The sequence below is a fragment of the Melozone crissalis genome, unplaced genomic scaffold (genome assembly GCF_028551555.1).
Source record: "Melozone crissalis strain CALT ecotype California unplaced genomic scaffold, PUWL_Pcris_2 ptg000188l_1, whole genome shotgun sequence".
In the NCBI taxonomy this organism is placed as follows: Eukaryota; Metazoa; Chordata; class Aves; order Passeriformes; family Passerellidae; genus Melozone; species Melozone crissalis.
The window spans coordinates 132,808-150,321 of NW_026535953.1; the positions used below are offsets into that span (position 1 = coordinate 132,808).

General features: G+C 40.1%; 1 protein-coding gene across 1 annotated transcript in view; it reads right to left on the reverse strand.

The window, feature by feature from the left end:
- LOC128949027 (inositol polyphosphate 4-phosphatase type II-like) overlaps positions 1 to 17,514 on the reverse strand; it is an 81,761-nt gene that overhangs the window by 8,189 nt on the left and 56,058 nt on the right. The window contains exon 14 of the mRNA XM_054293825.1: positions 16,171 to 16,325. Within this exon, the coding sequence (XP_054149800.1) occupies positions 16,171 to 16,325 (155 nt within the window). The remainder of the gene's footprint in view (positions 1 to 16,170; positions 16,326 to 17,514) is intronic.

Genomic DNA, 17,514 nt, shown 5'->3' on the forward strand with positions numbered 1-17,514 from the left:
AAAGCCAATGTGGTCTGCATCTCTGTGCAGGAAAACAACCAAGCAAAACCCCACGGGTTTGACATTCACTTGAGCTCTGAACAGATCCAACATTTCCCTTCCGTAAGGGTAGGGCACTGGCATAATTGGTTAGCGAGTCACACTTGTTTCCAGACTGTTTCTGTCACAGCAAGAGAGTTTTACTGAAGATGTAGTTACACATTTAGCTCACATAGCACAGTGAAACATAAATCCATGATAAATTCTTTCATATGTCTAATCAGGTTTAAATACTTTCTGTTGGCCATGAAAATAAATCTTTGTGAGTCATCCCTTTTCTTTTGGCAAAAATTTTTTTAGTCTTTTTCCCCATGCTGAGGACAAAGTAGCAAAGCTGATTTAAGAGGCAGAAAGGGCTTCCTACACTAGTTAACAGACACGTGTGAAAGATGAAGCTTAAAATCTGTTATTCATTTCGAGATGTCCAAATCTATGGGTAGGATGACAGAATTAAGGTCAGAGAACTGCTGGTGTAAACAGAACATCATTTAATCTATGTTGCATCCCTAATTTAGGTATTTTAAGGGAGGAGGGTGCTGAACAGAAGGAATTCTAAATTTGAATGTTGTGACTTGCTGGGTTTTCACTTTGAGATATATGAAAGGAGGAATGCAACTGCTTTTCATTAATGACACCAAGAGACATAGTCTCTTCATGGGATTAACCAAAGTGTGAGTCATAAACTGCAGACAACTGCTAGTCTCTAAATAATTCAGCTAAATAATGTCAGTTCATTAAAAAAACTTTCACCTAACACACTGATACATTTTTTAAAAACCACAAAACCAGTTTGAGATTTTATCTGTTCTGATCCCAGCTGTTCTTTCAGCAGCACACAGTCTGGGGGTATATTTATACAAGGTGAATTTGTGCACATATAGATTCCCCAGCCACAAAGAAAAATGCATCTAAATCTGATTTTAGCTGCCACCAGGAAAAAAAATGCAGCCCTGTTTTGGTTAGGTAGGGAGCTAACCAAAACAACCTATCCAAAAAATGCATAGGCTGGGATGCACACTGCAGCAACCTGAAAATTGTGTCCCAACATTACTACCAATAAACCATCTTCTCCTCTCTTCAGCAGGTAGATTGTTAGAGAACTTTGGAAAATGCAAGGAAAACTCCATTTGAATCAGAAACACACAATTTTTCCATGTACTTCCTTCAGGGCAAATGACAAGGCTGGATAAAATTCTAATTTAAATGCCTTGAATGCATTTGTCATCTTTTCTGTTAATAGGTACAATGTGGAGACTTAGAGAAATAAACCTTTCTATGAGAAATTAGGAGTGAATGTAATTCTTTCATCTTACTTGTTTTGTTTCAGTATCTTTTTAGAAGATGGCTGAAATTTTGGAGTCTGTTCTTCACTCAAGTACCAAGGAGGAGAACTGAAACTGAAATCTTTTAAACAATATTGAATACAAGCATTTTCTCTTTGGTTGTTAAGCTGCATTTGTAAGGAAATCTTTATTTGAATGCTACTGCAGATTTGTTAAGAAGTTCATTGTATCTCACAAAGACAATATTAGCACAGATTCACTTTTTAAGCAAAAATACCACTGCACTGAAAGGGAAAATAAAGAGATGAAAGCCCATACTATTTTTCCCCCAGTATCAAGAAAAAAAAAAAGGACTTTCAGAAGATTTGAGATCACTAAAGACTAAAAATTCAATAAGCCATTTATTTACCTTCTGCATTCCTAAATCTTTGCTGGCAGAAAGGAGTAAATAATTTATAACACAGGTGCAAATACCTTCCTCTCTGCAATAACACTACATTTTTCTCACTGTTACAAAGAGCTGAAGGACGTGGTTTTGCTCAGTGCAGTAACAGTAATTGTCAGTTTGCCAAAGATCAAAGACGCAGTTCTCAGGATAAGCTCTATGAACTATGCTCAAGACTCCCTGAGCTCAAGAGGAGTTCACTGCACTGTCAGCAGCACTTAACCATGAGCTAAGTCTCTGACAGATGAAAAAAATGGCCATTTATTTCCTGACCTGGACTGAACTATCAGATACATATGAAGTTTCTTATAAAGTCAGTCTTTCCTGCGTTGCAGACTGTGTTCCCTCAAGCGCATGACCAGTGGTGCTGAAACATTATCACCAGAGTTTAAACTACAATGCCTTGGGACCTTCTACAGAACCTGCCAATTCCTGAAACTTTGGAGTCTCTGGGTTTGAGATATTTTAAGTATGAATGTTCCCAAGCACATGTTTAGCAAGCCACATATGCAACTGCCAAGCAGAACAGCAATGGGGCTTTCCACATTTGGTGGCAATTGCAATCACGGGGAAAAGAGGGTGTTTTCCTGTGAGAAATCCAAAACATTAAAAAAAAAAAAAAAGGAACCATCCAAGATTTTGTGGGAAACATTCATCCATTATTATTTTCTTCTGAAGAAGCAGCATGCCAATAGCAATGTTGGAGTATTCCTTCCTTCCTTCCTTCCCCAGGATGGGACACAGAAGGTAGCAAGTGGGTACAAATGTCTCACTGGGATGGTGGAGAGTGACCTTTGTCTGCAGTGCATTTTCCTACTCTATTATATGCACTGCTTATTATGTGCACTGGAAGGAAAACAGCTCAAGGTACATTTCAGAGTTTCATCATCTCACGGTGCTCCGACTTTAGCTAAACACTGCTCCAATTTTCCAGAAAAACCCTGTATTTTGAAATAACTACAAAATATTAGACTACACAGATTGAGGTTGTGCTGGAGGCAATGCCAGTGCCTCTGATTTTACACTCTCTTTATAAGAATACAGTTCTCAACTATATTCTTATACGTATATAAGATTACATTCTTATTACATTTGTATTACATTCATATATTCTGGTATGCTTATGTTTCTGGCCATGCCTTCTTCAGTCACTAGGAAAACCAATAACACTTATTCATATGCTTCAGGTGTTTGGATCAAATAAATATGAGCCAGAGGCCAGGTGTTCATACAGAAAAACCTACAGTGCAGCCAAAAAGCACACAGGTTGTTAATGAGAAACATTTCATCCTCTCCAAATGCCTGTAATGTCAGGCCTTAAGGAATTCCGCTTTCTTTTCAATTTCTAATAAATGCTAATGTCCTTCAATTATATTGCAACTCACTCCACATTAACCTCATTAGGAATAATGCTGCCTTTCCAGGTGAGTGAGGGATGTCAGCACTCACAGTCCTCTCTAGCACTTGCTCGTGGCCAGGGGACTACGAAAAAGGGCAGCCACCCTCCAAAAACATCTGAGCAGGCTGATTCTGTCCCTGGTTTTTAGATAATCCTGAGCTTCTATGTCTGTTGGACAGCACTTACAGGCTTCTGGTAACTAAACAATTTCGGTTTGGTTATTTTTTAAAGATCTCAACAATTCTTATAGCTTTATTCTCAATTACCCTTTATTAAAAACTTATTATCAGTTAACATCATCTTGTCAGAGCCTGGTTTACACATGGAAATTAGTCCACTTGTCCCTTTTTATTAATATTCAATTCTGTGTTAAATGCACTATTAATGTACAGCTACTGATAGCTTAAATAAAATCTATAAAACACAAAAGCTGCAATTAAACAGCAAAAGCAATTTTAAAAAAATTATCTTTGCAGAGCTACAGGCATCTCTTGTTATCTCATTAATGTACACATGGGACAGGGCTTGTGCTCTCTTTGTTGTTCATAATATCCTTCCTACTCTCTTAGAACACTGGAGTTGGTTAAAGCAAGCACTCTGAATTCCTTGAACTATTTCCTTTGCTTTTCCTGCTTGCATGAATAGCTAATGATGGCAGATATGAGATGCAAATAAAGCTAAAGATATGTGAGTGCAGGCCAGCAGCTGCACTTGTCAGACAAGAAGGCTCATCAATGCAGACAGAGTATTTTGATGTATGAAATAATAAATGACATTTTCCCATGTATGGTGCACAGTAATGAAGCACATGCAGAACACTACAGAATATGAAAAATATTATAATCCTCCCCAAGATGGAATTGCTCACAGATAATGGAAATTTCAATGGAAAAGTAATGGGTTTAGATTTGACCAATAATGTTCTCTCGAGTGCAGAGGAATTCAACAACCGAAGAAGCAACAGACAACCTGAGGGCAAGGAAAGAGCTCTCTACCAAACACTTGCTTCCATAAACAGGACATACTTTATTTAGAAAGCTTCCTCACCCTCCCATTCATTCAAATTATTAGCTGCATATTTTTATTAAGGAACACTGATTATAAGTTCTTTTTCAAAAATAAACACATCAAATCACAATGGTAGAAAAACTAGAGCAACATCTAACGAAATACTGAAAAAGTGTTCTTCAGTATAGAAGTATAACTTCTGCACATGTATCTACTCAAAATGGCTAAATATCTGCAGAATTTGTAATGTTGCTGAAGTTATGCAAGCTAAAATAACTTTGTCTGGAAGAGTTATCAAATAAAGTTTTTCTATGAAAATAAACAAGAATTTAGCATAAGGGCACTATAACTACATCACTTGATGGCTACTGCTCTCTATGTAAACAAGGAAAGTAACCAAAGTGGACTTCTACCCTTATTGCAAAGCATGCAGTAGTTATCATATGAATTGAGCAAACAAGCAGCCTATATCTTGTAGCAGCTAAAGTTTAAAGAGTAACTTAACAGTACACATTTCGTTTCTTACCCATTTCTTCTTTCTAATAACTCCTGGCTTCCTTGACCTCATGATAATAAATAAATTAGTGTCTAGTGACAAGCATATGTTTAAAAGCCCATCAGGTTCTGATGTCAGCAAAATTTTCCTCAAGCTAAGTTTTGCCCTCATACCTTTATTTCACCTTCAGGTATTTACCATGACAACTACAGAATACACTTCTGAGACCTGATCCAACTCCTTTAAAAGGCAACATTCCCTAACCATGAGTGGCAAGTCTTTGGGTGCCAAATTTAACAGCCCAGGCTTCCTCTAGTTCTACAGAGCATCCCCAGGATGATTCAGGGCCCCTAAATCAGGCTACTAACCATCCTCCCCAGGACAGTATTGGGAACCTGAGTCCTTAGCTGGGATACAATAGCTATCTAAAGTTTTATGATAGAAATAGCTTGATTATAAGTGTTGCACTGAATTCAGTGGTCTTTGGAAATAACTTCTCCAATGCCAATCGCCCAAATGTTTTTTCCCTCTCATCTTCAAAGAGCTTCATAATCTCCAGTCCATACTTGCACTGCCACTGTATCCCCTAAAATATGAAGCTCACAAGCCTAGATTTTATCTCCAGCACCATAAACATAGTCAAACATGATGGATAACAACATAAACTTTCAAGCTCACTTGACGACAGAGTACTTTTGAAGGACAGACTTGATTTTTGTCTGTAGTGTAAATAAAAGAAAAACCAAGAGATTTATGAGCCAGGAATTGTCAGGTTTGGGCTACATTATGATGTGGTACAGAACATTAGGCTTTGCAACAAGATGAAATGTATTATTTCTCTTTTGGCATTCCATACCCAATGGAGTATGGATAGCGAGCTTCAAGTTTTTATTTTTGCCATATAAGATCATTTGACTTTTTCCACTCCATTGTAGTATATTTTTAATTTAATAAAACTTATAATTAAAAAACCCCTTCTAGTTTATTCAAGGATTACAATTCAGAGGGGGTTCATTTAATTCCAATAGTTTTAACATCTGTGGTTTAAGTTGCAGAAAGCTTCAAAAGTAGCTATTGAAGTAATGTATTGCTTCATTTACAAAGGAAATTGGATGCCTAATGCATTTTGTGGTGCAATAATAACGAAGCTGTAGTATTTGCATAAAGCAGCCCACAGTAGTACCAGGTGTAGGTCCTGTCTGAAGAAAGGCTTTTAGACTTTTCCTAGCCCAGTGTGGACACATTATTCCATCGGGTTACACATTAGCATAGAGTTTTGCATTCCAAATGGCTTTGATTGGTCTGATCAGAGGATCAGCCTCTTCATCTCAACAACCTATTATTTGCTACAAGGATCTCATCCTGATAATCATGAGCCATACTTCTTCTGGGTATGAATTTATGTAGACCTAATTCAAACCTAGGAGGTGAACTCCAAACGGTGTTACCGTATTCGCTGCAACAACAAGCAAAGCAGAAAATGTCAGGGTTTAATCTGCTCAAGAGAGAAACACTCTCAGAAGAGAACTATGTCTCAAAAATATCTGTCTTGTGTTTGAACATCTGTGTAAGCATGCAGGAGGTAATCTGTACTAAGTTCAAGTTCATTACCACCTCATTGCAAGTTTTTCAGATTGGAATTAAGTTAAGACTGAAATGAGGTTTTTTTAATCCCTATTGTGCTGCACCAAAGAAGATGCTTTGTGACAGCAGGAAGAACGATTGCCTTTAGGATAGAAAATATAAAATTTGAGATACATCTGTCACAAAAAGATTTTTAAATAGTCTGCTAAGCCTACAAATACTTTTCTACACTACTGTACCCAGCATTGTCTTGCCAGTGAATACCCTTGGTGTAAAAGTAAGAAAATGTGTCTGATTTGAAAAATGTTACTGCACTCAAGTTTCTCTGAAAACCAAGAACAAGAGCTTGATCACATTGTATGAAATGCCTACATTTTCCTAGAGCTTCTATCCCACCAAAATTTTCATTTACAAACAAAGATCATCACATGAAGATAATAAATCTGGCAGCACATCTTGGGCTCCTTGCACGGCACAGGAGAGAAAATAAACAGCATCATAGTCGTCTGATATGTGCCAAATTACTTGAAAAATAAATTCAAAAAGCGTCTTCACACGGCAAATGAACGTCAAACTAACTTTAATGTGGTTATCTACAAATTTGCTGATAATATCACTGTGATAGCAAATTTTTACAGAGAAAGGTGACATAGGGAGCAGCCTTCTCCCTGAGGCTACCACACAGCAGGAAAGCCAGAGAGGATTTTATTCAGGATGATGTTGAGGGAAGATTATCCATCAGCACTCAAAAGCTTAAACACCAGTTCAGCAGTGTCCAGAAGGCAGAGAGCCTTGAATTGTGCAGCCAGCATTGCTGCATTTGCTATGTCAGCATGAACCCAAGTAGCAAGGAGGAGTGTGAAAACAGAATTAGTACTATGCAGAAAAGTGAATGTCAGTAAGGTAATGAACATTATTTACAAGCTTTGCTATTGCACACTCAAGTACAGCAACAGGACTCTTATTTAAAGCAAAACAGTCTATGAGAAGAGGCCCTTTTAAAGAAAAAGTAGATTCAAATGAAATTTCAAACAAAGGAAGGACTATGATGTCATAAAGGACTTGGCACCTCTGTACTAGTTTTCTCCCACTTTAAAATTGAAAGAGATCCAAGAGCATTTCTTTCTCTTGCCCTTTGGTTGTCAATTATAAGCTTTTTAAATCAAAAAACATTTGACTTTAAAAAGTGCAAGTGGAATAAATACTCAAACCAGTTATAGCCAATATTATCAAAGCAGTCTCTTGTGGATTTTAAGAATAATTTAATGGATCTTTGAGAATGAGATATTGTTGTAGCTGCTTGCCTCTGCCTGATGCTACTTTGATCACTTCAAAACCAGCCAATAATGCCTCTGCCACAGTGCCAGTTTACCCATTTTCATTTGCTTTCCTGAGGCTTTCAATGTAACAACCATTTAGGAGAAATAAACTTAGAACAGAGACCATGCCAGTCTTGGTTAAACACCATGAGCTAAAACCCTAAAGAAACCAAACCAAAACCATATGAAAAACACTCCACAACAAACTACTCTGGACCCTCACATATTTTACTTACTACACACCACAAGGCAGTTTGTTGGAAGCTGCAAACCTTTCTGAGCTGATTACTTTGTATTCTGTAGATGCTCTGCTATCAACAGTTATGAAAGAATTATAAAGGAATTTAAATTAAAAAACCACCAACTTTGGAACGATGGTTGCAAATCAAATATAAAAGCCAACACTATTTTGACAGGAATTATGTATTTTCATCAGATTTTCAGTTCACCCAGGACACAAACTATTAACCAGATGATCCTACAACGGGGTTTTATAAAATACATGACTGTGTGATCAGATTGCACCTCAGTCTTTTCAATGTTTCAGTAATCTAAACAAGTTCCTCAAATCGGAAAAATGCTGAGTGGAGAGGGGCTGAGGAGTAAATATATATATTTTTTAAAGTCAGGTGTATCTCAGTGATCTATTGCAGATAATATGATGCCTTTTTAGCCTGTCTTTCTCTAGAAAGCAAAGGGCACATGCTAGCTCTCGGTGTGAGGGGAAGGAACAGCAATGTGTACATATCCTCTTTGGGCACAAGGACTGAGTTCAGCTAAACTGAAATGTGGGATAAGAAGGCTCACACATTACAGTGTTCCCACAAGGGTAAGGAGACGTGCAGCCAAGGGGAGGCTGTAGCATGAAATTAAAGCTGATGATACATCAGAAAACCCATAGGATGAATGAGAGGGACACAAAAGAAGGTTTCTTATCTATGTACTACACAACAATTTCACGGAGCAGTAAGTGAAGTTCCTGAGCAGCACACACAGAGGCATTGTCTCCCTCAGCAAGAGGCAACCTAACAAAAGAGGCTGGTTCACATACCAAAGGATGTCATCCCTTAACAGAAGAGAGAGGGAGCAGTGATTCCCTTCCCACGCGCTGATCTCCGTGGTCTAAGGGACTGTAGATCTTGGCTAAGCCTTGTCTGGAATCACAAGACTCTGCAGAGGCAGAAACGCGCTCTGGCACCTTCCTGGGGCATTAGGAGCATCTCCAACAGAGCAGAAAAGCCAAGGGCTTTTCCCACTGCTGGAAGACAACACACACATGGCAACTTGCAGGCTGGGGAGAGGAGACAGGCTGGCAGGGAAGTAAACCCAGACCAGGGCACGGGAACAGCACTGCAGATGCACAGCCAAACCAGTGCCCAGGGATTGTGGCATTAGGGGTTTGGTTAGACCCACAGGACAACTGCAGCACCACTAAGTCCCAGGGCTGCAGAAACTACTTTAACTGTTCTATCATTAGGAGTCAGCTGTGGAGCAGGCTGTGCACTTTGGCAGGACTCCAACATTTCCTGTGCATTAACTTCCTTACAAACATGTGCTTTCTATTCATACAAATTATAGCAGAGACCTCCACTACTAAGAATGCAAATTCCCCAAACTATCTCCCAGCTTTATCTCTGGATGATCTAGAGAATAGGATAGCAATATAATACTGCTGTCTCCATTCCTGGGTTTAGTTCCAGCTGACTGCAGACAACATCATGAAAGTAGGAAATACATAATAGGTACATAATGATCCAAATGGAAACTCCTCTGGTCACTGCCCTGCAAACAGCTACCAGGACTTGTATTGCAGGTTAATACTGAGAAACAACTTGTTGCTGCCAGGGATTCCAGTGAAAGGTCACCAGTGGCTGCTGTAATGGTAAGGACACGCTTACAAAATGTCACTCACCAAACCAGAGCTGCCACAGAAAGCAACAAGTAGAAACTACTGCTAAAACTAAGCTGAGAAAAGCCACTGTCAGAAGAGTTTCTATAAAAATACCACACACTAAGATGTTACTGCAAGAGAGTAAGAAACAGGGAAATGCTCATTGGAAAAAGAAAAAGCAGCAGGCTGAAGGGAGAAAACCCCCATACATCAAAGACAGTTCCTCAAATTATGGTTATAAAATACGGGGGCTGATGATGACACACAATTACATCTCTCCTTTTATTTTGGTATCCAATATGATTTTAGATTCCTTCCCTAAAGAACCTGAGATAGAAAAATTCAGATCCAGTGTCTGAAGCTGAATAGGACCCTAATTATTTGAAAGCACAATTGTATAACAGAATGTGCCTGGTCACCTTATGAATGCATCATAATAAAAAATGGAAAAAGATAATGTGGAGATTGAATGCTGAATTCTCTCATGTCATGTACATCTTAAGCACTAGGCTAGCCCCCAGAGATGGTGGCTGGCCCTGAGCCAGTGTTCCATCCCAAAGGATGGGACTCAGGGAAAAAAAACCTGAAACCAGGCTGCTGGACAAGAAAAGATGATTATCTGAGCCAGAGAGCATTCCTACAATAGGAAACTAAGTTTATGAAGGGATCAAGGGAGTCTAAAATGAGAGGAAAGATAAACCTAGAAATGTATTTAGCTGCTTCCTTTACAAGGCAGCCAGAGCTATAGCCTGACACTCCGTCACCTTTCTCCTGAAGGAATGCAGGATCTGCTATCACAAAACCACCTTGTCTGGAAGAGCAGCTGGTTGCTTCATCCTTGTGTGCCCCCTCCCACCTTTGGACAGTCTGTAGGTTGCTGGGACTGCAGACAGGAAGTTATGAGCCCTCCCTGTCCAAGTTATATCACTCTGAGAAGAACACTGGTTTAGAGGCCAGTAACTTCTAGAAGAAATTTCATGTTTGATAGCTTTAACTCGCTGTTGTATGCTACTACTGCCCTCTTACTCTCATTTCCTGCTTCTTTCTTATCTACATTTTAGACTTGGCAGTGTTGTTCTTCCTGAGATTTAGCTGAACATGGCCAAAGCCATGGTAATTCAGCTGTAGGAACTGGATTTTCAATAGCTAATGAACATGCATACAGGACTTTTCCCACACACTCTTCCAGGAAATCTTAATCAAAGTGAAATATAACAGGAAGAAACCTGGTATTACTCAGTCTGGTGATTATAAACATCTGGTTGTTGATTTCTGCTAAGACCGAGTTTTTCATGGAAGCTCTTAATAAGCAATAAAGCACTAGATGAATGAGAAAATTAATGAAGTTTTCCATAAGCAACTAGAAAAACCTCAAAAGTGAACACCAAACAATATTTTACAATAATCTAACTACTTGCATGCTAGCTTTGTCTAATCACAACAGGTGAATTAACTTTTAGAAAACAAGATGGATGGCAGTTCAAAGCACCAAAACTGGACCTTACTGTTACTTAATGCCCAGGCTCCTATCAGCACATCAGGTGATGCAAATCATCTACAGCTTCCACCTCCAAATAGAGATGTTAAGTTTCTAAAGAGCCATAGAATGATGTAAAAATCTATACTGGAAGTCAGGCTTGCCTTTCGAAAGTTTTGTTTGCACTGTGCTTATACTTTTAAAAGAAAAAAGAAAAGGTGGTGGAGGTCAGATATTCCTCCTCCTCAACTCACTCATTTTTAATGTCCTCAAACAGCTCTTTAAAAAAGGAGATATTTTCTTTATAATTGGCTCATCAAAAGCCCAATACTTGTTGTCCAGATCATTCATTCTTTGAACTCGTGCTTCAGGGAGATTTTTGATAGGCACTTTATCTAAGACACCCTGAAATATCCTTAACCGTTTCAAGTGGAAACAGTGTGTGCCACACTGAGTCAAATTTTGTATTCAATGTCAGAAACACGTGACAGGTGTTGTGCCCAGCTCAGAACGATGATAAGGCTGACAGCATGGAGGATTCACCATAGACAGTGGATTTGTCATGGCCTTTGTTACTGCTTTGAGGCTTTATTGGAAACATGCCCAATGACAGGAGATCCTGAGGTTATTCATGACCTACAGCCTCCAAAAGGGATCCTGTCACTGAAACAATAAAGCTAAATAGAGTCAGAAAAGAAATAAATTTTAAAAAGGGAAAAAAATCTATTTTTTTTTACAGAGCTACTTCATTATGCATTGCCCACCAGTCCATCCTCCCTTAACAGCAGTCAGCTCTAAAGACCAAAAAAATAGAACCATGTGACAGATACTGCAATGAACTCAGGCAAACCAGTTTTGTGCCTCTCTGTCTCTTGGAATAGACTTAACACTGAATGATAGGAAACATTCAGGTATGGGTGAAGGGAAAAATAAGAATATTGATGCCTGCAAAAAGAGACTTGGAAGTGGCAGAGACATTATAAACAGGGTTTTAATACGATGTGAATTACAAGCACTTGATACAGAGGGGATGATATATTGATTTTCCTCATTCTGAGCTATGCCTGTCACTAAGATCAATGGAAGTCACAAACCTATATCAAGGAAATTATAATATGTGGAATTATTTATAGAATGGCTGCTCCAGGTACACATCAATTGCAGCATCATAATGGCCCGACTTATGACTGAGGACAAAGCCATCTATTACATATTGTAAATGAGAAAGTGTGCATTGCCATCATTGCTTCATTTTCCACATTTTTCATAAGTGAAAGGAAGAACTAATAGAAGCATTCTTGTACAGCCTTTTTTTATAAAGAAGCAACAAACATTGTAGAGTTTATCACTAAACGACAACAATTCCACTTACAAACTAAGTCATTAAAAGAACAGCTACAGGCAGTATTTTCCAAAACAGAGTTATGCAATGTACACCAAGGCAAATACGCTGAAACTTTGGGAATCACTTCTGGATTGCTCAAAATTCTGGGCACCCTGAAGAAGCTGAAAAGCAGCAGCACACAGGAGGGCAGCATCTCCAAGCTGCTGGTGGCAAGGAAGCATGAACCTGTAAACGCATGCTTCCTTTTTCCACTGCAAAAGCTCTGTCACCACTGGCAGACAAAGAAAAAGTCTAATGGCTACACAGGCACCTTTATAATTTTCATATCTCAAAATTATGGCATTTCCAATAAAGTCTGCTTTTGAATCGCCATTTACTTCTACAGTTCACTTAGTTTCACAGCAGTCTCTACCTCCCACTGTTAACTCTTAAAAGAAGCCTTTCAAAGGTCAACCCAAACTGTTAGGATTCTAGATGGTAAAACTGAATTTTTCATGTCTACTTGTTCTTCTGAAAGGCTTAAAAGCAATTTGTGGCAATCAGCACAAAGGGATTTGATTGACAAACTTTAACAAAGTGATCTAGAGAAGATTCATTGGGAAAAAAACTGCTAAAATTGCAAATTAAATGGCAAATAGTTTTTCTCTGTCTGCCCTTGAAGGAAAATAGGTTCTCTTCTTAGACGTGAAAATTTTGAATTCGGGGGGGAAAAAGAGGAATTTGGCTGGGTTTTTTTTGTATTTTATTTTTAAACCTCTAGTATTGTGTTAGACTGATAGCAACCAGCATAGTTAGAAGATTTATTTCTTTACTATCCTGATGGTGCAAATTATTTTGTATGCTACTGCCACTACTGCAAAGCCTTTGCTTTAGTCCTCAGACAATCCTATTACCCAAGTCAAAGTAACTCATTTTTCACCTACTTTAATTCAGTTCTGAAATTCATATACAGGGCAAGAGCAGGATAAAGCTTTTGTCTGTTTGAAAGTACAGCATAACTGATAGATTTTACATTTTTGTAATGGTGCTTCAACCTCATATACCCATTTGCTTGTTTAATTTTTAAGTATTATTCTGATTTTTTTGCCTTTACAACATTCTTCTGTGACTTCAAATTACTGTTGCCTGCAAATATAACTAATGTGTTAATCTTCTCAACTTTCAAATCACTCACATGACATAAACCCACTCAAAACCATTTATATTTTGATCTACAAAAACCTACTACATTTTTTTACTAACAAGTTCAGGTTTTTTAAAATTATATTTATGTCTGTGAAAATTTTCCAATCTCCTACTCTACTCAAAGCTATTCTAACATTATGGCGATTTTATGTAATTAAATTATTTTCCTGTCTGGTAACTTACTGTAGTTTACATACTTTTGTATTTATTGGAGACATACCAGAAAAAAAAAAAAAAAGCATTTGAAATGCCAAAAAACAAAATTTAACACAGAAAACTCAGAATTCATTAATGATAAAATATGTAGTTATGAAAGACTGCACAAAACTCATTCACTCACTGAATCACTACAGAGACTGAGGGATTTATGCAAGGTGCAATACATCCAAAACAATACAGCTCAGTTCAACACACCACATCTCACTGCATTAGTAGCACTTGTCAACTAAACCTACAGCTAAGCCATCTCAGCTCATTTACTCTTTATAAAATTACCTTTTCTCTTCAGAGCAGCTATCTTTGCCAAAGGACAAAGGGTTTATGTGGGCAAACCTACAGTATTAGTCTACACATTAAGCACCTATTCTGGCAATAATAAATATGAAGGTCCAGAATTACCCATTACAGACCGTAAACATGCTTGTTTACTTATTAGGATCTTTATAAAGCCACCATACAAACAATTTGTGTTTAAGAAAAGTCCAAGATATGATTCAGTTACTTCTTTGCAGGCTGACCAAAATATTTTCTATTAGTTTTGCAGTGACCTTTGTTATATGTTATTCTAGTGTCGGGGATACACATTTTAAAACTCCTCTTGACAATGTGATTAGAACTGTTACTATATGATTAAAACTATATGATTAAGCTCATTAAAACCAATGATGAAAGTTTCTTTAGATAATCTAGCATGTGGATTAATTTTATGATTGACATTTGTTTGCTCAAGAAGGTTTTTTTATTCATCAAAGACTCAGGTAATGAAAAATCTTTACATCTTTTAATTACACATTCCTGATAATATCAGCCTCAATTTCTGCATAGTTGCAATTTAGAATAAAACATGTTTTAATTCACTTCTTCTAAAGCGCAGTAAAGATTTCATCAGGTATTAGTGGCAAACACCACCAGTTCAAACCTACTTGGATGTTTCTTTTCAATAACGTGACTAGTAAGAATTGCCATGCGTAACAAATTTTTCTTTTGCTTTCTCAGTGTTTGTGTAGATGTCGAACAAAAAATTTAATGACTGCGCAAATGGTTTTTAAAATACCCTCAAAATTGAAAGATAACTTTTTTTAAAAGCAACTGCTGCTCAGACTACTGCTCATATTCTACAGTCGGTGAGCTGACCCTTGCAAGATTTCACATATCTGTCTCACAAACTGTTAATGACAGATAAAACACACTGCTGCAAAGAGCCTGCCCTGAGGTGACCCAGCAGCAGTCAGGCTGCTGCTCAGGCAGGCCTGGGCTCTGCTGGGCACTCAGAACCAGCCTCAGACCCTGTGCAGGCAGGCCTGGGCTCTGCTGGGCACTCAGAACCAGCCTCAGACCCTGTGCAGGCAGGCCTGGGCTCTGCTGGGCACTCAGAACCAGCCTGGGCTCTGCTGGGCACTCAGAACCAGCCTCAGACCCTGTGCAGGCAGGCCTGGGCTCTGCTGGGCCCTCAGAACCAGCCTCAGACCCTGTGTGCCCGTGGCCCTGGGCTCTGCTGGGCACTCAGCACCAGCCTGGGCTCTGCTGGGCACTCAGAACCAGCCTCAGACCCTGTGTGCCCGTGGCCCTGGGCACTCAGAACCAGCCTGGGCTCTGCTGGGCACTCAGCACCAGCCTGGGCTCTGCTGGGCACTCAGAACCAGCCTCAGACCCTGTGTGCCCGTGGCCCTGGGCTCTGCTGGGCACTCAGCACCAGTCTGGGCTCTGCTGGGCACTCAGAACCAGCCTCAGACCCTGTGTGCCCGTGGCCCTGGGCACTCAGAACCAGCCTGGGCTCTGCTGGGCACTCAGCACCAGCCTGGGCTCTGCTGGGCACTCAGAACCAGCCTCAGACCCTGTGTGCCCGTGGCCCTGGGCTCTGCTGGGCACTCAGCACCAGTCTGGGCTCTGCTGGGCACTCAGAACCAGCCTCAGACCCTGTGTGCCCGTGGCCCTGGGCACTCAGAACCAGCCTGGGCTCTGCTGGGCACTCAGCACCAGCCTGGGCTCTGCTGGGCACTCAGAACCAGCCTCAGACCCTGTGTGCCCGTGGCCCTGGGCTCTGCTGGGCACTCAGCACCAGCCTGGGCTCTGCTAGGCACTCAGAACCAGCCTCAGACCCTGTGCAGGCAGGCCTGGGCTCTGCTGGGCCCTCAGAACCAGCCTCAGACCCTGTGTGCCCGTGGCCCTGGGCTCTGCTGGGCACTCAGCACCAGCCTGGGCTCTGCTGGGCACTCAAAACCAGCCTGGGCTCTGCTGGGCACTCAGAACCAGCCTCAGACCCTGTGTGCCCGTGGCCCTGGGCTCTGCTGGGCACTCAGAACCAGCCTCAGGCTCTGCTGGGCACTCAGAACCACCCTCAGACCCTGTGTGCCCGTGGCCCTGGGCTCTGCTGGGCACTCAGAACCTGCCTCAGGCTCTGCTGGGCCCTCAGAACCAGCCTCAGGCCCTGTTCGCTGGCAGCCCTGGCCTGGCTCAGAGTTCCATGGAGCCCCACGTACCTCCTCATGCAATCCAGCGCCCGGATGAAGAAGTCTTTGTGCAGCTGGTGCTCGTCCCTCAGGATGGAGCACTGCTCCAGCGTCACTGACATGGATGTCCTGTCTTTGGCACTCTTGCAGCAGGTGAAGCGCACTCCGTTCAGCTTGCGGCAAATCTGAAACACGGGCAGGCCCCACAGGTCAGCCCTTCCTTCCTACCAGGCTGCGCAGCCCTACAGCTCTGCAAGCCCAGCGAGGGCTTCCAGACAGCTACAGCACTTCTCAAGAAGAAAACATCTTCTGGAAGTTAGTACCAGTACACTGAATTCCTGAATTTGACATGGGACTTTCATAACTATAAAAGAAGCAGTTCCTTCACCGTTTCCTCACTGAATGCAGCAGCTGCCCTGTTCAATGAAAGCTAAATTGTCTGAATATCTGATGAATGAAGATATGGTGAGTCTTAACTCACAAACATGAATGTAGCAGACTAACTTCTTGTGAAGGTATGGAGTCAGACACATCTAACTTACATAGTTTTTATTTTCAACAGGTGAACTGTTCAATGTATGGCTCACAATTAATAAAGTTTAACAAATTGCTGCCATGGATTGTCTACTTTCACTTATACTTTGAAAAAGTTATAACACATAAAGGAAACATGACATTTTGGAGGATGATTCCTCCTCTTAGGAATCAATCTGTGGTTGTATCATTCCATTAGTTTATACTATTGTTTCAAATGATATTTTACTAGAAAAAGAAAAATTGAAGGAGAGCTTCTGTGCCCAAATCTACCATTTCCCAGATATAACCTGTCCTGAGAAAAGGTAATACTTTGCTTACACCTATCCCTGGGGAATCACAGCTGTAATGGTACAAAACCTCAAAATGTTTGTGAGAATGCAGCAAGGCAATAAACTACAGCAGGAATCACAAAAAGAAACTTCCCGCATTGGCTATCATGGGAGAGCTCGCAGGATGAACTGGAACATGAACTGAAACATGACCAGTGTCAGTCCAGCAAATAAGTGTTTCTTCATCTAATGCTAATTGCATTCTTAGAAATTCTATTAAACAATAAATACTATTAAATTCTATAAAAATCAGAAAATACTTAGAGCCTTTAAGTTCTTTGTGATACCATGGTGAGGACAATCTCAAAAGTTTAATTTAGGGAACCAATTAAGGGAATCTTACTTAGAATCCAAAGAGGTACAGGATAGTGAAGGAGAACCTATGAGTGTTTCTTCCATCATATAATTGAAAATTTTAAAAGTTAAATCTGTTTAAAAATTTGAACAGTTGCACTGGGATTTAAAACAAGTACTATATGATAATCTGCTTAAATAATTATGTGAAAGA